Here is a 22,089-nt window from a genome sequence, read left to right as displayed (position 1 = left end):
GAAATGAGTAGGAAAGCCATATGCATAGCTGGTAGGAAAGTGTTCCAGGAAGAAGACACAGTCCGTGCAAAGGCCCTGGGGTAGGAATGGGCTTGGGTGCTCAGGGAAGAGCAAAGAGGTCAGGGTGTGCTGTCATGTGCTGTTAGAGAGAAATGGAATGAGCCAGAAGGAGTGGTAAAAAGCGAGGTTGGAGTGAGGCCAGGGGCTAGATCATCCCGGCTTTCAGGACCATGAGAAGGTTTTGCCTCTCACTGCCCATTGCAATGGGAGCTACTGAGTTCTGGGAGCAGAGGATTGGCATGATTTGATTGAAGCTTCCGAGGAGCCCCCTAGATGCTGGGATCTCAGGAAACACCTTGTATTCATCTGCTATTGCTGCATAACAAGTTATCACAAACTTAGAAGCTTAAAAAAACACCCATGTTTGTTTAAACTCATAGTTCTTAAGGTCCAAAGCCCCCATAGGCTAGGCTCATGTCTCCACTCTGGGTCTCACAAGGTCAAATTCTCCGGGGGAGAATCCATTTCTAAACTCATTCTGGTTGTGGCAGAATTCATTTCCTTGTGGGTGTAGGACTGAGGATCCGACTTTGCTGGCTGGCTGGCTGTTGACTGGGTAGCTTTCTGCTCCTATAAGCTGCCCATATTTTTTTCTTCAAAGCCAGCAAGAGTACGTGGAGGCCTTCTTGGACCTTGAACCTCTTCCACCTACACAATGTGACTTATGGTTTAGCTCTGCCTGGGCCAACGCTATGTGGGTATGTGCAGGTCTGTAACGTGGACCTTGAAAATATGGAGTTACAGAGTTGACAGCACCAGTCTCCATTGCACTCTTCTGAAGCATTTATTAAGCACTGCTGTAATCCTGAGAGTGTTGTGTATTATGGAAGTATTAAAAAAAATAAACCAAACACAACAGACAATTTCGTCTCACTGGGGAGCTGGGACTAATGATGCAGAGAGCAGGCAGTGGATGCGGTAACATACAAGAGAGCTCAGTGCTAAAGCTGCAACGTGGGGAGGATCTGGCAGGGGTGTGATTCCATGTCCTTGCATCTCCCACCAGACCAATTCCGAGCTCTTTTCACGGCCCAGCAGCTAGCAGGTGCTTCGTAAATATTTGTCTAATAAGAGAACGAGTGAATGAATCCACATGCTTCTGCTTTTCTACCCAGAAAACAGGGTGTTGGCCTCCCCGCAGGCTTGGGGGCAGATCAGAAACAGGAGGATGCGGGCACTTGGCCCAAAGGCAAAGCAGGTTCAAGGTCATGTCATTTATTTGGGGGAGTGTCAGGGCTGGCTTTGACATGTCCCTAGAGAGAGCTGGGGGGAGAGGATTCACATCAAAGGCAAATACATGGCCAGCGTTCCTATGAGGTGCCCAAGCACCCCTGGGAGGAAAGGCCGATGTCCACAGGGCTGGGTGGCCATAATGAAGGCAACTTGCTTTTTTTTCTTTTCTTTTTTTTTCTTTTCTCTAAAATCCAGCAGAGGACCTCCCTGCCCGGAGCTGGCTCAGGACAGGATCCGTTCTGTCCTTGAAGAAAGTCTGTTGTATCTTGGACCTAGGAAAGTTATTTTCATGACAACAGAGGGCTTTATCCATAATATTATATCTCCAGACTAGGAACCCCCCGAATGTCCCTCATGGTAGGATGGATCAGCCCATTGTGATCTTTCTTATCATGGACTCCTTCCCTGGGAATATTTTTTTTTTTAATGCATAAACTACCGATAAATGCAGCACATGGCTGAATGTCAAAAACATCATGCTGAGAAAAAGTGGCCGGGCACCGAAGGGCACATCTTGCATGATTCTATTTATAGGAGGGTCGAGAGGGAGCAAGGCCGAGCAATGATGCAGAGGCCCGCGCAAAGGTGACCCTGGGCGCGGGGGCAGGGACTGGCCAAGGGCGCAAGGGAGCTAACTCCCGGGGGCCTGGGCCTGCGCTGCATTTTTATCTGGGTGGTGGTTATGTGGGTGTGCAGTATGTAAAGTTCCACCGAGGTGTTCACTGGAGACGGGTGTATGATGCTGTTGATCAGACCTATCAAAAGGAGCAGATTTGTCCCGACACTGGTAGCATCCCCCAGGATACATTAGGTGATACATTAGCCATGTGCATCCATTCTCTCCGGCCCTGGGATAGGCTCTGGATTCCCACCTCATGGATCAAAAGGTGGGAGCTTTATTTTCCAAGAGCACAGAGTTGGGAAGAGACAGGGCAAGATTCCAGCTTGGTTCCGTGGCCTGATGCAAGCCCTTTCCTATCAGAAAGGCAGCTGGTCTGGGCTGGGGCTTACCCGATATATGCTTACACATAGTAGGTGCACACAGTAGGTACACCATTATTTCTAAGTTGAACTAGAAATATCCAGTTGTTGGGTTGTCCGCTTTCTAGGCCCTGGTGACAAGCTGGCCCCAGACATGGTCGGTACCACCTTTGCCTAGAGGCAGGCTGCCTCTGCCTTGGGCCCTGGAGGATGGGAATACAGTGCCCCCGGCTCACCCCGCCCCAGCCCACGGCTCCCCACCTGACCCCTCCACTCAGCAAGATGCCTACAGTCTCTCCCCGTGGCCTCCAGCAGGAGGAAGTCAGATGGGGAGCGAATCAGGCCCCAGTAGCCTCCGGGTGACAAGCAGGCACTCTATAACTGAACCACGGTAATCGGCTGATGCTTATCTTGCAGGATGGGTGCGTTTAATAAAGCATTAATATGAAGACCAGATTGCTTTTCCTGCCAAGCAGGCAGAGCGAGATTAGCGAGGAGGGAGCAGCGCCCTTCCCCGGGGAGGAGGGAGCCCGGAAGGCGCTACTTTGTGAGCAGGGCCTCCTTGGCTTTGCAGAACAAATGTGTTCTGCCAGGGGGGACCACAGGAAAACTTCCTCCCAGGACTCGCCTTTCACAAGAGCAGGAAGGATGCTCTCTCGAAGAGAGCTGATCCCCTGTGATGACACGGGGAGGTTTTAGGGGAAGTCGGGTGCGAGGCACAGCTGGGGAAACAGAGGCAGAGTTTTCAACCACCTACACTCCCTGCTCCAGAAGGAGGTCCTGATGCTCGGGGACTCTCTCTGTGTCCTGGGCCTTGGCTCTCTCTGCTGCAGGCTTCTTAACCTTGGCACTGCTGGCTTCCGGGGCTGGGCGCTTCTAGGCTGTCAGGGGCATCCTCCGCATGTAGGATGTTTAGCAGCAACCCTGGTCTGAGTCCAACAGATGCCAGTAGCATCCCCCACCACCAGCTGTGACCACCCAAATATGTCTCCAGGCGTTGCCAAAGGCCCCGGGGGATGGGGGGGTCCTCCCCGGCTGGGGCCACTCTGCCTTTATTGGGCTATTTGGAACGGCTGCTAGAACGCAGATGCAGACTGGGCTGGTCCAGCGAGGCTGGTGCGCTGATAACTGATCTGTGGGCTTGATGAGTCTGGATTCGGAGATTTCCTTCTGCAAAATGAGCCTGTTCATTCCCTGATCCGTCGGGGGGAACACGCTGTCAAGCGAGTTTATTTAAAACGGTTACAGATCCAGAGCGCGAAGCCACGCTTCCTTCAGACCATCCCTTAAATGAGTAGCCGGAGGGAGACAGAGCTGTCACTGAGCAAATTCCCTTTGCAAATGGCCAGGTCCTTCAGTGCCAACCCGAGAAAGCCCAGTCTTGTGTGCATTGCCTTGTGGGGAGGGGAAAATAAAAGACCCCAAAAATTAAGGATTCCTTTATTGTGCCTGGAGCTTCGGAGTTCAGCAATTAATTCTTCCGTGCTAACGGACTGTGTGTTTACGAGGCATTATTATTTCATGGAGGCCCATTTTCAACGGCCATTTTTTTCATTAAGCCGCCTCGTTTTACTGATGAAGGCCAGTTTATAACCTCACTTAGACTGTATTCCTTGAGTCATAACTATTTTTCTTTTAAAATATTTCTTAATGACCTCCCATCCATATTTTAAAAATTTTCCCCAAGTCAGAGAAGCCTTCTCTTTGCTCAGAAGTCTGTCCTTAGGATTCTGGGTCATGTCCAAGGACTCGGGGCTACCAGGCCCTCTGTGCACCACAATTTAACACCCCCCCCCCCCCCCAAGAGGGAACTGAACAGCCTTGGGGGCTGACTTCTCAGCCTGACACGTTGATGCATTTTGTTGCCTATTTATTCATCTGTTCATTCGCTTTTTTCTTTCACCAAGAACCTAGTGAGTGCCTACTATGTGCAATATATTAGTAGAATAACTGCTGTACAAAGCACTCCAAAATGCCAGTGGCTTAACACAACGATATTTTACTTCTCACTCCTATCACTGTCTATCAGAGACCGCGGGAGGGCATCACTTCATACTATCATTCAAGTACCCTTGTTTTTTCTATCTTATGGCTTCGCCCTCTTCCGGGTCTTTAGACTCTCTCCATCCAGGCAGCAGGTGCAGAGAGCGGGTATGGACAAAGGCATTGGAGAAGCTATATTGTTTCCCCTACCACTAAACTGAAAGAAAGGCTGGGAGCCAAGAGGATCCTCGACTTTTTCTGTGGAGCCCTGGGAGGCTCTGAGGGCCCGAGGAGGCCAGGAGTGAGCGTCTTAGAGAAAGAAGTCACTGTGGCTGCTGAAGGAGGAGGATGGGCGGGCATGGATGGAAGCAGAAAGTCCAAGACAAATTCTAATCTCGCAACATCCTTCCTTAACCTCCACTGTCATCTGCTGACTATCCCCTAAACACGCAGGCACCAGGGAGGAGATCAGCACTCACTCCCAGGGCCCCTGCAGCTGGTTCAGGGAGGCGTGGCTCCCTCATGATTGACATAGGCGGAGAGGAGTGAGTGAGCTACCAGGACTAGGGTGACCATGCTGCTTCAGTTTGCCACGCTGGTCTCAGAAAATCCCTTGGTCCTGGGCTGAGCACCTGGGAGCAAAGGAAATGGAGTTCGGGGTGCACACACAGCACAGAGCAGGGCCTGGGACAACCAGGAGGACGCGAGGGTCCAGATGGAGATGTGATTGGCAGGCCCACGCCCGTCTCCTGCAGGAACCTCTGCCCTCCACCCTGCTGTCAACCCAGGACACCCTGCTGCCCACGGAAGCTCTCCCCTTACAGATACCTCAGGGCCACAGCACTGCCTGAGCGAGTCCTCCCTTCGCTGCTGCAGTGTCTCCCACCCATACAATAGGGTGACAATGTCCCCCTTCCCCTCCAGCTCTCCAGGGAACTGGTGGAGCATCGGGTATCTACAAAGGACCATGGAACAGCCCTCTCAAAGCTTGTCATTAATTGTATAACCACATCATTATCAACAATGAGACACAAATTAATAATAAATAAACTAATGGTAAATAACACATATGTCAGGAGTAATACATTAATACAACAAGGCTTTTGAGCACTGATGGCCTTTGACAGAGGAGGATCCGCTTAGCTGTCTGGAGATCGCACAGCGGGTATATTCCAGAAGAGCCTGGGAGACCAGGGCAGGGGAGGGAACCCCAAAAGTGGCAGGCACATCTCCAGGCAATCGCTGCAAAGTGTTTGAGGTCCCTGATGGCCCAGAGCCCAGCTGGCCTGCTGCTGGGGAGGCGAGAACCAAAGTGAGGTGGGGCCTCCCCCTTTAGGAGTCTCCCCTGGCTCAGATGTAGGATGGCAAAGTCACAGCCCAATCATGTCAGAATGGATGCTGTGGCCAATGTTAGGCCAGAGAGCTGAAGAAGTTAGTCACCATGGATTCCTGCATTCGTTCAACATGCCTTCGATGCCAGCTGTGTGGCCAGAGCAGGCTGAATGCTAATAGCAGTTACTGAGCAAGGCTTTTGCCCTCTAGCAGCTCGCAGTCCATGATAGCCAAAAAGGGTGTCCCCAGCAATGGGGTAGGGCCATGGCAGATGCCACGATAGGGACGCTTAGCCCAGGATTGGGCTGCTGGGTGTGGAGTAGGTGTTAGAAGAGGCCTCTAAGATAGACGATGGCTGAGCTACAACTTTAAGGGTTTACCAGAGCTGGGGGTGAGGGTCAGGCGGGTCCAGACAGAAGGATGGCAGGTGCACAGACCCCGCAGCCAGGCGGAGCCAGGCATATTTGGAGAGCTCAGGGCAGCCGAGGCCCAGCATGCAAAAGGCAGAGAGACGGGAGGGGGGCTGAGGAGGAGCAGGCCATGAATGTGAGAGGAAGGGGCCTGGACTTCGTCCCAAAGGCAACGGGAAGACGAAGAAGGGTTTGGACCCGGGCGGGACAGCCGTGCCCTGGACTGCAGCATGATCCCGTTCATCCAGGGCTCCCCGCTCACCAAGCCCTGCCTCTGTCTCGGTATTCATTCATTTATTTATTCATTCACTTATTCACGCAGTGCTCTGGCCGAGTACCTATTGTGTGCCAAACGTTATGCAGGGACCTGGAGATGCACACCAGGTCCCTGACTTTAAAAGCTCCCCGTCCGAGGACGGAGGCACCCAGAGAGAGGCATATGTCATGTTTCAGTGTGATGCGGACAGGCTGTGATGGAGATGTTTACACGGGGCTGTGAGCTCAGAAGAGGGAGCATCAGACTCGTCTAAATCAAGGACCGGGCGACGGTGGCTCTGGACCTGAAAGGACGTCTGGAAATTTCCGCAGGTGAACTCAGAGGAAGAAGGCAGTCCTGGGAGAGGAAGTGGCGCAGGCGAGAGGAGCCTGAGGGTTGGCAGGGCCGGCGGGTGGATTCTGAGGTGGTCCACACACAGCGTGAGACGGGCTGAGGCTGAGAGGCCAAGAGGCAAGGTCACTGGGGCCCAGGCGACCACGTCTGAGTCTGAACTCAATCCTGAGTTAGAAGGCAACTGGCTGGGGAAATGAATGGCATGCACCAGAGAGGGGGTGTCATTGCATTGACGCCTGAGAAATATTGTGGGGACGCCGGTGTGGTGGGCGCGTTGGAGGGACAAGGCTGGAGGCTGGACACCAGCGAGCTGACTAGGCTGGGTCCTAGGGGAGGATTGTCGGGGCCCAAACCCAAGCAGGGTGGATGTGGGACAGGGTCTGTTGGACAGGGTCTCCTGCCTGGCCCCCACAGGGGCCCCTGGATACTCCATGGCGGCACCAACACTGGTCCGAGCAGATGTTGTGGGAGAGGAGGATCGAAGGCATCTGAGGTCAGGGGAGGGGGTGCTTCTGAGAGGGCTTCTGGGGAATGCCACCCACTCTGACTACGGGAAGGTCTGGGGAAGGGGCGGGATTAATTAGTTCCTGCTTTCAGCACACACTCTGACCCAGGTGCAGTCCTGGGCATGCGGGTCACATGGCAAATGGAAACGGTGAATGTGCACTGAATACGCCACTGCAGATGGTCTCAGTGTCCTGCGGGCCAGGGAGGGTGGGTTTGGGGGACTTGGATAGCCTAGGGATCAAGGAAGAGCTTCTTGAGGAAGCGAGAGTCCTTGAAGGATAAGCAAGTGTTGCCCAAGCAGAGTGAGGGCTTGGGTCAGAGGGGACAGCGAGGGAGGAAAAAGAGGACACAGCAGCAGGACTCGGATGGGACCTAGGAGCTGAGAGGGGCCAGCGACGCCAGACAGCTAGACGTGGCTGGCTCAACCCAAGAGGATCCTTGACTTTTTCTGTGGAGCCCGGGAGGTTCTGAGGGCCCGAGAAGGCCAAGGGTGAGCGTCTTAGAGAAAGAAGTCCCTGTGGCTGCTGGAGGAGGAGGGTGGGCGCGCGTGGATGGGAGCAGGAAGTCCCAGTCAGATCCTGATCTCTCAACATCCTTCCTCAGCCTCCCCCATCGTCTGCTGACTACCCCCTGAACACACAGGCGCCAGGGAGGAGGCCCTCACTCACTCCCAGGGCCCCTGCAGCTGTTCCAGGGAGGCGTGGCTCCCTCATGATTGATGTAGGCAGAGAGGAGTGAGTGAGCTACCAGGGCTACCCGTGGCCGTGGCGGGATTAGAATTAGGTGACCATGCTGCTTCAGTTTGCCACGCTGGTCTCAGAGAATCCTTTGGTCCTGGGTACACTGAGACACCTGGTCACTGTGATATAATTTACTTCTCTTTTCCGTGTACTCCCCCCAAGGAAACCCTCACTGACTCCTGCCCACCCACTGGGCCAGGCAGGAGCCCGACCTCCAGAAGCAGCCCCTCGGAGCGGGGAGCGGGGAGGGGCAGCGCTGGGATATTGCAAGTCAGTTTCCGGACAGAGGAGCTATTCGTCATCACCTCGTGGGGAGGGCGCCGGGCCCTAAATATCGCCTGCGATTTTGCTAAATGTGTCTTAACGGGAGCCGTATAACTGCTGTCAGAGATAGAGGGGAGAGCGATGGCAGCCTTCGGGATAATGAACTACTTAGTTAAGACGAAGCCGTGCCACTCCGATGCTGCGCCTCGATACCAGGGGTGGGGGGTGACGCATGGGGGCTGACTGGTGGCAAAGTCAATGCCGGAGTAGACAGCGCCTGTCTGTAGCTGGCGGCTGAGTAACTGGCAGACACATCTCGGGGAAATGGTGATGAGTCGTACCAGAAAGGAAGGTGGCGAGATCCGGGCTCCGTTAACATCAGGCATGGGACTGATGAGAGCAGGAAGGCCCCCACAATCCAGCTCACCCCTCAGTTTATAGATGAGGAAACTGAGGCCCAGAGAGAGGGGCTGCCTGCCCAACATCCCAGAGCTGGTTGGCAGCTGAGACCAGAACTCACGTCCTGCGTGACCTCAGCACGTCGCATGCCTCTCCTCCCAGTGATCGCAGGCGGGGGTGGAATGAGACTGGCTTCAGGGTCGGGCAGATCTGGGTTCAAATCCCGGGTTTGCCGCTTATAGTGCAGCCCTAGAGCAAGGCACTTCGAGGCTCTGAACTGCAATCCCTCCTGCGACAGAGGAGTATCCACAGGGTGGGGTAAGGATGGAGAATGCACACGGGAGAAAGCGCAAAACACAGCTCGTGTCTAATTCTGATTTCAACACTGTTGAGAACGGGACTCGAGTTGCAGAAGGCGAGGCAGATGTGCAAACAGGCAATTACACTCCAGTGTGGCATACACAGCGATCCTAGCGTCGTGGAAAGCGGGCAGGGGCTGTTGCGAGAGCCCGTGAGAAACCCGAGTGAAAGTGCTGGGAAACTGGAAGGTTCCATCCGTGCACCAGGAAGGCGGCTCTAAGCCTTAGAGCCCAGGCCTCCTACTTGCTCTGCAGCCTGGAGCCGCTCCTCAGTCCCCGGTGGGCTGAGAGGAGGAGGATCCTTGGCCAGGAATGGCTCCCCCTGCCCTCCGCCCTCTGTGGCTCTCAGTAGGGGACCTCGGGAGCCAGAGGCACAGTGACTTCCGCCTCAGCTTGGAGAGGTGTTTCCTGACTTTGGTTCCCAAGGACTCCAGCAGGCCCGGGACCAGGGGCTGGCCAGCGGGACTCAGGGTCCTCCTTGAATTCTGCATCGTGGGCATCTCGCTTGCCTCACCCTCATCCCAGCCCTGGCTGTCGTCTCACAAAGATGCCTGGTCAGAGATGGCCTCCAGCGTGCACCAGGGCACGAAAACCTTCTCTGCCAGGGCCCATGTGTGGAGTCACAGCAGGCTGAGCACGCTGCAGCCTCAGGGCCTTTGCACGTGTGTTGGGCTCTGTCTGGAATGCTCTCCCCACTGGGTCCCCAAGTGCTCACGCCTCCTTTATTCTGGCCTCTTCAGACCACCTGGTGCAGAGCAACCCCTTCCCCCATCCCCCACCCCCGGCCCTCTGCCGCTCTGCCCGGATTCACACGGACCCTCCTGGCATGTTTGCGGGTGTCTGTTTGTTTGTTCATTGTCTCCTCTGCTGAAACGGCAGCTCCGTGCAGGCCTGTTCTCACTTCTGTGTCCCCAGTGGCTAGCACAATGCCTGGTAACAAATAGGGTCTCAAAAACTTGTCTTTCACGAATGAAGGCTGGACAGGAAGAAGGAAGGAGAGAAAGGTTTGAAAGTTGTGAAAGGGAAAGAACATGTCTAACTTGGTATAACCCAGTGGTCGGCAAACTCATTAGTCAACAGAGCCAAATGTCAACAGGACAACGATTGAAATTTCTTTTGAGAACCAATTTTTTAAAACTTAAACTTCTTCTAACGCCACTTCTTCAACATAGACTCGTCCAGGCCGTGGTATTTTGTGGCAGAGCCACACTCGAGGGGCCAAAGAGCCGCATGTGGCTCGTGAGCCACAGTTTGCCAACTAGGGGTCTAACCCAACACTTTCCACACTCAGTTGTGGGTCAGAGCATCTCTCTGCTGAAACACCCACTAGCAGTTCCTTCCTCTCTACACACTCTGGGAAACGCTGTCTCACGGGGTCAGAGTCACCGCACTCAGGCGCCCGCTTCGAATCCTCCCTCTGCTGCCCCAGGGAGCCCTGTCTCGGCAATGCAGGGGGCTGTCCTCTGCTCCTGGCCTGGCATGCCCCCGTGAGTTCCCACCTCCTTCCGGTGGGAGGGGCCCTTCTCCGGTCTTGCGCTATTCAGCCACCTGGACTGACTGCTCAGCTAACTCTTAGCTGTAGCATCACAGGTGAGACCCTAGGGGAGGGTAGTTCCCTCCCCGGAAAGGTGAGCTCGGGGCTCAGCCCCAGGATGGGAATCCGGATGGGACCAGGTCCCGGACTCCTGCCGTGGTCTCCCAGCCTTGGGGCTGACTGGTGGCTCCCAGGATTGGGTGTGACGTGTTTGTCGCCCCTTTTCTCACCTCACCCATCGTTAGCAAGTCTGTGCACTCAGCATGGTGGTCATGAAGGAGCAGAGGGTTTGGGTTCGAGTTCCAGCTCTGCCCTAGGGCTGTGTGATCGGGGCAGGTGCCTTGGCCTCTGTTTTCCCAGTGGAACGTGAGAATAATACCCGTACCTCTCTCCTAGGGTGGTCGCGAGGGTCCATCCCCCTGTGGACAGCCTCTTTGTCAGGGTTTGGGGTCCCCGCTGGGCCTGGAGACTTCCCTGATTGCTCAAGCTGGGCAGGTCCCCCCTCCGTCTCATAGTCCTCCACCGTCATCCCACCATCACCCTTTCCCCCCAATGTGAACCTGTGTTCCCGCGGCATTCCTGGAGGGCGGGAGACGCCTGAGCCTCCTGTTTCCCAGATCTGGTCCAGTGCCCTGCAGAACAGGCGGGAGCCAACACTGTGGACGAACGAAGGAAGAGAGGAGAAGGCAGAAGGCCAGCCCCTCTGACCTCCGCTCTCTCTGGCCCACGGCCCTGGGGCACCCTGTGTGAGCTCCATATCTCTCTCCCTCCCCCTGGGCCGTGCCACCTGAAGCCTTGGCCTGGGGAGGCCGAGTCTGACTCCGGCGTCCACATTGATCCTCCCCGGTCGATGTCTGTGTTTTCCCCTGGAGAGTTGTAGCCATTATGCTGCAGGCAGTGGCCAGGCCCCCGGGCTCAATCGGCTCAGGCCGCCTGCACAATTGAAACCCCCGAGCCCATCCTGGCTAGTTTTCTCATTAAGACGATTGGACAGGATCGATCCACGATGTCGATGGCTGGACATCAGCCGGTGGGAGGCCAATCGGAAGAGCCTGGATGATAAACCCAAGAAGGAGGTCCTCCGCTGAGCTGGAGGGATCACCCAGCCTCTTGGATGGGGCTCTGGGAGGCAGGGGGCGTCAGAGGCCTCAAGGCTGGACTCGGTGTGCGGGCAGCTCTGGTCCCCTGGACCTGGTACCAGGTGAGGGCCCCGGGATGCCCGGGACAGCTGTGGGCGAGAAGTACCATCAGGAGCTGGCAGAGGTTTGAAAGTCCTTCCCAGACACTCAGCCCATAGTCACCTTCCACCAGGTCACCATCCCCAGGCCCAGGGTTGGGACTGCCTCTCCCCTTGGGGGGCAGGGTGCATGCAACGCGGGATTTGGGGTCCAGCAGTACCCCGGAGCTCTCCTTCCTTTTCACCAGGAGTAAATTGGGTTGCAAGGCTGGGAATGGAGGGATCTGGCACCTAGGGCAACATATCCTGATGTGGGCTTCTCGGGACCCTGGCTACAGGGGTGCTGATGGTGTTTAGGGAATGGCTATGCGACCTGTAATCAAATAGGTTTGGCAACGCTAGATGAAATGCATTTTAGCGTGCTCACTTCCTGCGCGGCCCAGCAGGCTAACGCACTTCCGAAGCTCTCTAAAAGGGGGTGGGGTGAGTGTTTGACCACAGAAATCATGACGGCCCTCCCTCGGGTGCCAGCAGGCACCGCTTTCACAAAGAATTCATCCCAAGAAGAAGTGTTGGGCCGAAACCGATTTGGCTCAGTGGATAGAGTGTCAGTCTGCAGACTGAAAGGTCCCAGGTTCAATTCCAGTCAAGGGCATGTACATTGGTTTCGGGCACATCCCTGGTGTGAGGTGCGCAGGAGGCAGCTGGTCGATGTTTCTCTCTCATTGATGTTTCTATCTCTCTATCTCTCTCCTCTCCCTTCCTCTCTGTAAAAAATCAATAAAAATATATATTTTTAAAAAAAGAAGAAGAATAAGAAGTGTTGGGATTGGAGGGCTCCACCAGAGCCAGGGAAATTGCTAAAAAGGGGACGCCAACGAGAAGGAAGGAGAAGATGGTGGTTCATTCTGGCTCGGTTACCCATCGCAGAGACTACAGAGAACAGCGCCCCCTACAGAAGTGCTGGCGCTCTCCGCCACCTGCCCCGATCAGCCTGCCCTCCTGATCAGCTCCTGATCAGCTTGTGCCCTCAACTCCTCATTCTCCTTTTGTTCCCCCCATAGGCTACCTGACTGTCAACATTGAGCCTCTCCCACCCGTGGTGGCTGGGGATGCCGTGACCTTGAAGTGCAACTTCAAGACAGATGGCCGCATGCGTGAAATCGTGTGGTACCGGGTAAGTCGCCGCCACTGTCCCCTTCCCTCCCCTGGCCCGTCTGGAGACCCTCCCAGGGGGAGCTATGCCCTCAGCCCTCAGCCAGCCCTGAGCTGCCCTGTGCCCTCTGCCAGGTGGGGATTCTCCACCCACATCCTGCTCCAAGACTGCCTCGCTCTGTCTTTCCTCTGCTCTCAGATCTGTCTCGTTCTGGCCCCTTGGTGCCCATGATGTCGCTGTGCCCGGGAAACCGAACAAGCACCAAGGATGCTGCATGTGGGCCCTGGTGCAGGGGGACACCCAAGGGGTGTTGATGGGTGGCAGTTTGGACAGGAGGCTTTGGGTGCTGTTTTTGGCAGGGGAGAGAGAAGACCAGGACAGCTTCCTGCCTTCTTAAAACCAAACCACAGAGCTGGTCTGCCTTCCAGTCCATCACGTAGAGGACTCGTCCCGGTGGCTGGCACCCTCAGGGAAGGTCCTAGAAGGGGTGTTACTAGAGATGTGCAGATGCCCACAGGCCAGGGCCCTGGTAAGGCAGCCGGAGGACCAGCTTGTGGTCGCGGGCACGAGTGTTGGTCTTTTCAGGCCGGGATGGAGCCCTCCCTGTGTCTGCACGGCATCCCGGACGGGACACATTGCCATCCTCTGGGGAACAGGGTCAGCGGAGGGCTCCCCTTCTATGATCTAACGCAGAGGTTGGCAATTTTTTTTTTTTCAATGAGGCCCAGAGAGTAAATATTTTCCTCTCCGGCGACTATATGGTCCCTGTCACCACGCCTGTGGTGTGAAGATGGCTACCGGCAGCCTGTCGATGGGGTGGGAGGGCATGGCTGGTTCCCATAAGACGTTCCTCGTGGGGGCTGCAACTTGAACTTCACGTCATGTTCACGTGTCGCAGAGTATTCTCCTTCTTTGTCCTTTTCAACCATTGAAAACGATGTTTGAAGACATTCTGGTCTTGAAGGCCACATGAGACAGGCTGCAGGCCGAATTAGCCCCATTGTGCCATAGTTTGCCAGCCCCCGGTGTGAATGGCTTTTCTCGAACCTCTGTAAGCCGCTCCGCCCTCCCCTCCAACGTGACCAAGGATGGCAGTCCAGTGGAGCTGCTGTCCATGGCGAGGATGGAGCTGGAGGAGAGAGTGGGGGCAGGGTGGGGAGTGTGGGTGGGGGAGGGGGTGGGCACCGCTTGGTGATCAGGCATCTGAACCTGGTTCCTTTGTTCCTCCGAGTTCTGTGCACACCCACGACCATGGCGCAGTGCGTGGAGCCTGCTGGCTCATCCCTGGCAGCTGGGGCTCAGAGCCGCTCCCCTCCATTTCCTTCCTGCTCCTGGTCCGGTCTTGCTTTGAAGCATCCTGCCCTTGTGCTTCCTCCGTGCACTCTTTGGTCTGATGCATCGTTGGCTGGTGACGGCTGTTTTGTCGGCTGTGACCCGGGTTCCTTTGAAACAAAATTGTTGTTCTCCGCCTTCCATGGTAGCCCATCCCCCTTAGATTCTTAGATTCACCTCCAGGGCCCTCCACCCAAGCAGAGGGGGGCCCCCCTGGTGTGATGCTGACTTCCGGGGAGCCCCGGCGTGAGAGGAGAGCTCCATCCAAGACAGATCGGCGGGCCTAGGGAGCGCCCAGGCATATGTTAGATAGCGCCATGCGCTGCATCGCTCTGAGGCGTGTTTACATGATACAGGAACTGCTTGGCTGACACGCTGTGAGCATCTCATTAGCACCTGGCAGAAGCCCTGCGATGAATTAGCTCCAGCTCCTCGCTGCTGCTGCTGACGAGGGGGCCCGTCTCTCGCTCAACCATCCGGAGATGGGGTCTGAGTGAGACCTGCCCTGCTGGCAGAGACAACCAGGGACACCCAAGGGGAACCGTTAATGGGGGTGGAGGTGGGGGCGGGGGGAGCGTGGAGACAGGGAAATACCAGCGGGCACCTCACTGCCTGCCCAGCCCTTGGAGCAAGTATCCTCGCTCTTGTTTGAAATCAATGGTCGCAATCGCAGTGGTGAACATCTCTCTGGGGCGGTCCCTGCCAGGGAGGGGGAGATGCTGGTTCCAGGCCCAGGCCCATGGGATAGGAAACCGGGAGCCGGCCTCCACGTGGCTCAAGTCTGTGTCCTCTGAGGCTGGGGGATGGGGCTGGGCAGGAGGAGAATGCCCAGCTTCCAGTGCAGGCAGAGACTTTCCCTTCCCTTCTCCACCCCCAACACGGGGCACCTCGGCCCACCCCATCCCTGCCGCAGCCTCACCTCCCTCCACCCGGGCCTGTGATCACGTAGATTGCTTTAAGAATCTCTTACGGTGTCAGGCCCTGCATATCAGGCCATGGTAGGCTGCACTAATTAATTTATTTCATTTCACAGCCTTTGACGGAGGGCCTCTGGAGGGGAGGGGGGGGAGATGCAGATGTATGCAAATCACATGCAAATTGACTGCTGGATCAAAATGCTTGGGTCCTTTTGATTCTGTCGCTGGATTGAGGTAGCAGCTCAGCTGACTTAGGACTCTCCCTGGGACTGGGACGAGGCAAGCTCCGGGTGCCCTGTCTGTGATGGTAAGGATGGAGGCGGAGGATGGGAGGAAGCTACAGGGAAATGGCTCTCAGCCGCCAGCTCCCTCTGCCTGCTGCCACTCTGCCTTCCCTCACAGATTACCTCTTTTCCCAAGGAGTCGACTGAATGAAGAGATATAAGAGGCTACTAAGATGGGGGCACCAGGAGCCAAGGCTGGGAAGGGCTTCTGGAGGGAGTAGGAGAAGCATCCACAGGAGCCCCAGTCTCCTTCCCCAGCCAGAGCCCCCCCCCCAGCACGCTTCACCCCACCCCCACCCCCACTCTCCCACCCAACCAGGGGCCGCTGAGCCAGTGTTGTTTGTTTTCTGTACATGTGTTTGCCTCCCCAGCTTCCTTTCCTCATCCTCCGTGAATGAGCTTACAGAGCCGGGCTTGGAAGGAAATGAATAGATTACACAGCCCCAGCCAGGGCTGAGTCTCCAATCCCTTCAGAAGGCAAAAGCAGAGCATTGTGGCGAGGCCACCCCTGCCCGCTCAGCCCCGTGGGCATGGGATGGCCCAAAACATGTGTACAAAGCCCAGCAGCCTCTCCTCTAGTCCCGAGGACGTTGTCTTAGGAATGGGGTCGCCCTGGGCTTTCAGAAACTCAGTGAGTGGATCGGATTCTTTGGGCAAAGTGAGGGGGCCGATGAAACTGCCTGGAGCAAAAGGGATTGCCTCCTTGGGGTTAATAAGACCTCTGGCTGAATATTTGGGAAGATCTTGTCTTGTGGGCCATTTGGGAGTTGGATGGGAGGCAAGGAGAATAGGAGGAGGTAGCCAGGGTCCGCACCTCAGATACTTTGCCCCACAACCTGGTCCATGTGTAGAAGATGCCAAAACTGTAGACTAGCCACTAGTCACACATGGCTATTTATTTATTTTTATTATTATTATTTTTTTAAATACATATTTTTTAATATATTTTATTGATTTTGTAAGAGAGGAAGGGAGAGAGACATAGAGCTAGAAACATCGATGAGAGAGAGTCATCGACCAGCTGCCTCTTGCACACCCCCCACTGGAGATATGCCCGCAACCAAGGTACATGCCCTTGACCGGAATCGAACCCAGGACCCTTCAGTCCCCAAGTCGAGGCTCTATCCATTGAGCCAAACCGGTTTCGGCAGCTATTTAAGTTTAAATTAAATTAAATCAGATTACGTTTAGAGTGTTTTTCCTTGGTCAGACTAGCCACATTTCAAGAGCTCACTAGCCACAAGTACTCAGTGGCCCCCATATGGGACAGAGCAGCAGTATGGAGAACATGTCCATCAGCACAGAAAGATCTGGGCAGCTTGCTGTGGATATTTGAAAAAATGTTCCGTGGCCTTTGGTATATACTGTGCTTTCCTATTAAAGAAATAACCGTGGATTTCATTGAGCCCACATCCCAGGAAAAGTCATTCTCAGGGGAATCTCAGAGAAATGAATTGTATTTGTTTTGTAACCTGCCATCATCAGACTGTGGGGCTTGGGGCTGGGTGGGAAGATGGATCATCTTCTCAGAAGACTTCTTTGAAAACAGAGATGTCGAGAGAGTTGTCAGGCCCTGAAAGTTCTGGGTATCTTCATTGTCTATCAGAGCCCTGTTCAACCTAAGGATGCTTCCCAGCCCTTTTCACCATCTCCCGATGCTTTCTCCCCTGTTCATGGGTTCCTCCCTCAGTTTTGAGTCTCCCCAACTCTGTCTTCACAGCTCAGCCACATAACTCTCCTTGTTCCCTAAAACAACACAGTGGCTAATAGAGTAGAGGTGCAATTCCATTTATGGCCAATAGGAGGCTCTCACATAACAACCAAACTACCTTAGCACTCAAGTCAGGACTTGGTTCTAGAAAGTGAATGATAAATAACATCCTTTATGTAATCATTTCTATTCATTTACACCTATAATCAGAGTTTATTTGGGAATGCTGCTAATTCCAATCCAAGTGGCTAGCATTTGAGCCTTTAGTATGTGCCATGCATACATGCTTTCCTTTCATTTTCCTGTTGGCATTGCGAGGTAGGTATTATTGTTAAGCCTATTTTTCAGATGAAGAAATTGAGACCATTCAAAGAGACTATCACAGCTCATGTTGCTGTTCCTGACTTCTGCAGAAAGTTCTAGATATTCCCTACCCCATAATCCTTCTTTGTGGGTCTACATTCCATCATCAAAACACTGGTCTACCCACTGAGCATCTTGAGCATAAGGGCCAGCCGCCTCCTACTAGGTATGCCTAGTAATAGCCTCAGGAAGTCTTTGTTAGGTGAACAAATGGTAGGACTGTAAATATAAATGTATGTACACCAGGTACCCACTTCCGTTTCCGGTGACCATATGTATACAACTGATCGCATCATTCTGCTTGGGGCCTAGTGTGAGTCTGAATACTCAGGGCTGTGTGGAATATGGATAAAAGAAACGTTTCTTATCTGGGAACACTGTCTAAACTCATTTAGTTGGAGGTCCAGCAGGCAATGCAAAGGTCTGTGTAGATCATAGAAACCCATTAATCAGCCATAGAGGATCATGGGAATTTAACTGTTCACAGCAGTTTTTATTATCTCTCCTTTGTTTTATCTCTTTCCTTCACAATTTGTTCCCAAGAGCTGCGCTAGTCCCATATTACGAGGCACAGTGAGGAGAGCCATGGAGAGAGATAGTGAGAAGATCTACCAGCAGTGGCACCCCCACTTTCAGGATCCCCTTTTTCTGGCCTCTTTCATCTTGTGGGGATCGTGGGCCCAGGTGTTTGCTTCCTGGTGTAAATGCCTCCTCTGTGATTCTTCCTGGCTACACAAGTGCCCACGCAGGGGCTCTCTGCTGGGTTCTTTTGAAATGAGAGCTCATGGCTGTTTTGGGCCATTAGAGAAAGGGTGAGGTGGAAGGCTGGGAAGGGGAAGGTAGACAGAGAGGGGTCTTAAGCATCAGAATGCCTGCAGATGAATTCAGGGTGTGTGACTTTGGGCAGCGGCCTGACCTTTCCGCATTACAGAAACCGCCTCTGAAATTGGACACAAACACACACACCCGCCTCATAGACTCAAATGAGGTAATGTCTGCAACAAGCAAGCTTGGTGCTTGGCTCATCATGGCACCAGTTCAATCAGTGGTGTCCGTGGTCCTATCCTGTCTCTTGTAGCTTAAGGGATCCAGAGAGGAAAATTATGAAGCACGAGTGGAAGGTGTTTGGGGAGGATCTCCAAGATCAGGCTCCTTGAATTCTCACCCTACCACCTACATTCCCAAGGCAGGTGGGCAGAGACCATCCTTTGTGCTGGAAGTCTTTGTCTCTATGTGGTTCTGCTGGTGAATTCATTGAATTTCAATTCTTGGAAATATCATTACATAGCTCAGCCTTTCCAATGGATCTTCGCTCTCCCTGAAGGAAGGAGTTATTTCAAAATGGCTTTACTGGCATCACCTCTGTGAATCTTAGTCCTTGACTCGGTCCTTTTGTTGTCGGAAACAAAATAGAAAGTGATTATCATAAAGGGCATTGCAGTCCGCTGGCCTCATAAGAGCAAGAAGGTAGGTACACTCTTGGTGATGCTTGTAGACCGGGGCCCACGTTCTGGAGCACAGAGCTGGACTGCCCCTCTAGCCCCTCTGGCTAGGAGCCCAGCATGGCAGCTACTCAACCTGGCTGCTCCTGGCTGCTCCCCTGGACCCCAGCCTGATCCTGGGCTCACAGATCTTACAGCTCCAAGATCTGGAGAAGGAAGGGAATAAGGAAGACAAGAGATCTCCCTCACAGAGTCAGAGCCACGCATGCACAAGCTGCCTTGTCCCCCTCTACTCCTCCCTCCCAGCCCTTAACCTTCCAAAGGGGCAGACTCCTCTGATGAGCCGTGTTCCATGCCCAATCTTATCACACCGGTCAGATAAGAGGAGAGAGAGAGCCCAGCAAAGGACAGTTGTCCATAAAACCAATATAATAACGCATAAAGGAGAAATGAGAATATGTTTCTAAGTCTAATTCCATTGCAATTCTTTTATTCCATCTTCAGCCATAGCTTGTATCCATTCCAGACCCTTACAGCTCCTTCTTCTGGGGATGGAGTGGTGGGAGAAACCTTCAGCTCCCCCTAGAGGTCAGAGTGTGAAGTGCAGTTATTGCTGCCCCATCCATAGCCTTTATTGGAAGCTTGGTTGTTAATGGGTTGCCCACTCTGGCTGCTTTTTAAAATGTTCAGAGGGACCAGTTATGGAATGAGAATCTCCAGGATGGGAGCCTCGGGGCATTTATACTTTTAACCAGATCTCTCTGGAGATGGTAATGCCCTCTGGCTCAGCCAGGGACCACGTTCTGGTGTTTGGGAAATTGAGAGAGGGAGCTGCTCCTTTCATTCATTCATGCATTCATTCATTCAGCCTTAATTCAGCACATGGTTCCTGAGCCAGATGGCTCCAGGCACTGAGGGCACATCAAGAAACAAGACAACGAGATCCCGAAGTCAGGCAGTCTACCTTGGGGGAGGAGTTATAAAGATAAACAAGAAAATTAAGGTATAGTAACAAGGGCAGCGCATACAGTGAAAAATAGGCTGATGGGATGGAAGGGGATTGGGTGGGCAGGAAAAGACTCATTTAAACTGAGATCTTAACCCTTTGTACGCCATAAGCATCTTAAAGACAACGAGGAACCCGCAATGCCAAGGAGAGGAGATGGAGCATTTCAGGCAGAGGGAGGAGCAAACGCAAAGGACCCATATTAGGCACAAAGAGCAGAAGGAATCCCACCCCGTGGCCTTGGGACTGAAGCCAGTGGGGAGAGGGAGAGGTGAGGCAAGATGGGTGGGCAGGACTGCTCGCGCTCAGGGACCTGGAGTTTTCCTAATGGCAGCTTTGGAGGGATTTAAGCAGGAAAGTGACAGGACCTGGTTTACTTACCGAAAGGTCACTTCTTGGCAGAGATCGGATTGTAGGGGAGGCACGGCTAGAGCAGAGACCACAGTTCAGGCGAGAGGCAGCAGTGGCTTGGGTGAGGACGCGGATGGTGGCGACGATGGGAGAGAGAAACGCTGTGGTGCCTTGCAGGGAGAGTGGAAGGGATGCTCAGGTGTGGAAGGGGTGAAAAGGGAGGATTCGGGGTGACTCCTGGCTTTTAGGCCTGAGCAGCCAGGTGTGCTGCTCAGTGCTATTCACTGAGACTCGGAAGAGAGGAGGAGGAGACCTTGGAAAGGATTCTCTGTGTTAGGGTCCACGAGGCTCTACCCCGTGGAGATGGAGCTGTGGAGGCTACGAATGTAATTCTGGGGAGATGTCAAGATTGGAGATTTCTGCATGGGGGGATCATCAGAGTATGGATGGATCTAAAGCCTGAGTGAGATGACCAAGGGAGGGGGTGAGAGAGAGCACCCAGTGCGAGACCCTGGGCACCCACAATTCACAGAAAAGTAGCCCAGCCAGGAGACTGAGAAGCAGCAGCCAGCGTGAAGAAACCTAGGAGGCGGTGCCCAGGCCCCAGGGGAGAACAGTCAGCCCCGCCCAGTGCTGCAGCGAGCTGAGCTAGGATACCCACGGAGAAATAACCATGATTTTGGCAACATGGTGCCCCCTGGGGACCTGGACAAGAGTAGCCTCCTTGGAGTTAGGACGGACAGAAGGTGGAGTGAACTGAGGGAAGCACGGCCTTGAGGTTTTGACTATGAAGGGGATCTGACATTGAACTTCTGGTCAAACCTTTGCAGATATTAATAGCATAAAGACACGATTGCTTCTGTCTGGCTCGTCTCCATTTGCATGATCTCTGTAAGCTACCAAGTACGGTATCTATCATAAACATCCCCAGCATTGCCATCCGCCACTGTGGCGGCCTAGCTTCCCCTCCAAGACGGGAGAGTGTTCAGGGACTCTAGAGTGAGCGAGCAGCACATCTGGTGTTTGGCAGAGAGATCTCGGCTCTACCATCCAGGGAGCTCGGTGGCCTCTGGACCGCAGCCGTTCACTCAGCCTCCCTGAGGCCCTGCTGGGCGCTGAGCACGGTACCCAGGGCTGGAGAAGTCCAGATCAGAGGGCTCCCCTCCCCTGCAGGCGGAGGTTCCGGTCCAGCCAGGTGCCACTCAGAGGTAAAGATCCATTTCCTCATCAGGCCAACGGGCTTGATCGACTTCCCCTAAGCATCTCACAGGGATTTGTGTCAAACAAAGGATGCGCCTGGCAGACAAGCCGCTCCATCACCGCGGGCGCCGGGGAGGTAGCCTCGCCTGCATTACTTCACCCTCTTTCCCGCCGGCCTGGTCTTACTCATCCTCTCCTCTGAGGAGGCCCCTGACCTGGCTCACCCAGACGGAATGAAGAGATCCCCCTGCTGTCTTCTCCCCCCAGCGCCGCATACGTCCTTCGATTAGAGAGCCATCACCTGGATTCCCTTATCCATCTTGTTTTTATGTCTGTGGCTGACTTTTATTTATCTGCTTCTGCAGTGAGTGCCGGCCACGGAACCGGCAAGCCTCAGCCAGGGTCCTTACATGGGCCTCTGGATGCCTAAGATGAAGGTGGATAGGCTTCTGGGGGTGCTTGAAACCCAGGAAATGAGTCCAATATGTTGTGTGCATTGGGGGGGGGGAGGGAGGAGTGCGGTAATGAAGATTCTCCAAAGTGCCTGTGAGCCCCTGAGAAGTTCAAGAGCGGTTGCAGCAGATGCCCAGGTGCCTGTGAGTGTGCGGGCATCATCATCTCCACCTGTGGGTCATCACAGTCCATGCTCAGGATGCACTAGGAGAGCAAGGGCTGCAGCACCAGCAGAGAGCCTGGGGGCCTGAGCTCTCCAGGGAGCTGGGGAGGTGGTGCGGCCGT

General features: G+C 54.2%; 1 protein-coding gene across 1 annotated transcript in view; it reads left to right on the top strand.

Moving 5' to 3' along the window:
* Positions 1–22,089, top strand: part of IGSF21 (immunoglobin superfamily member 21) — a 201,469-nt gene that overhangs the window by 77,797 nt on the left and 101,583 nt on the right. The window contains exon 2 of the mRNA XM_036447298.1: positions 12,654–12,766. Coding sequence (XP_036303191.1) covers positions 12,654–12,766 — 113 coding nt within the window. The remainder of the gene's footprint in view (positions 1–12,653; positions 12,767–22,089) is intronic.

The sequence above is a fragment of the Pipistrellus kuhlii genome, unplaced genomic scaffold (assembly GCF_014108245.1).
Source record: "Pipistrellus kuhlii isolate mPipKuh1 unplaced genomic scaffold, mPipKuh1.p scaffold_m20_p_2, whole genome shotgun sequence".
In the NCBI taxonomy this organism is placed as follows: Eukaryota; Metazoa; Chordata; class Mammalia; order Chiroptera; family Vespertilionidae; genus Pipistrellus; species Pipistrellus kuhlii.
Note: the sequence above shows the minus strand (reverse complement) of the source record. Positions and strands in the feature narration are given on the sequence as shown.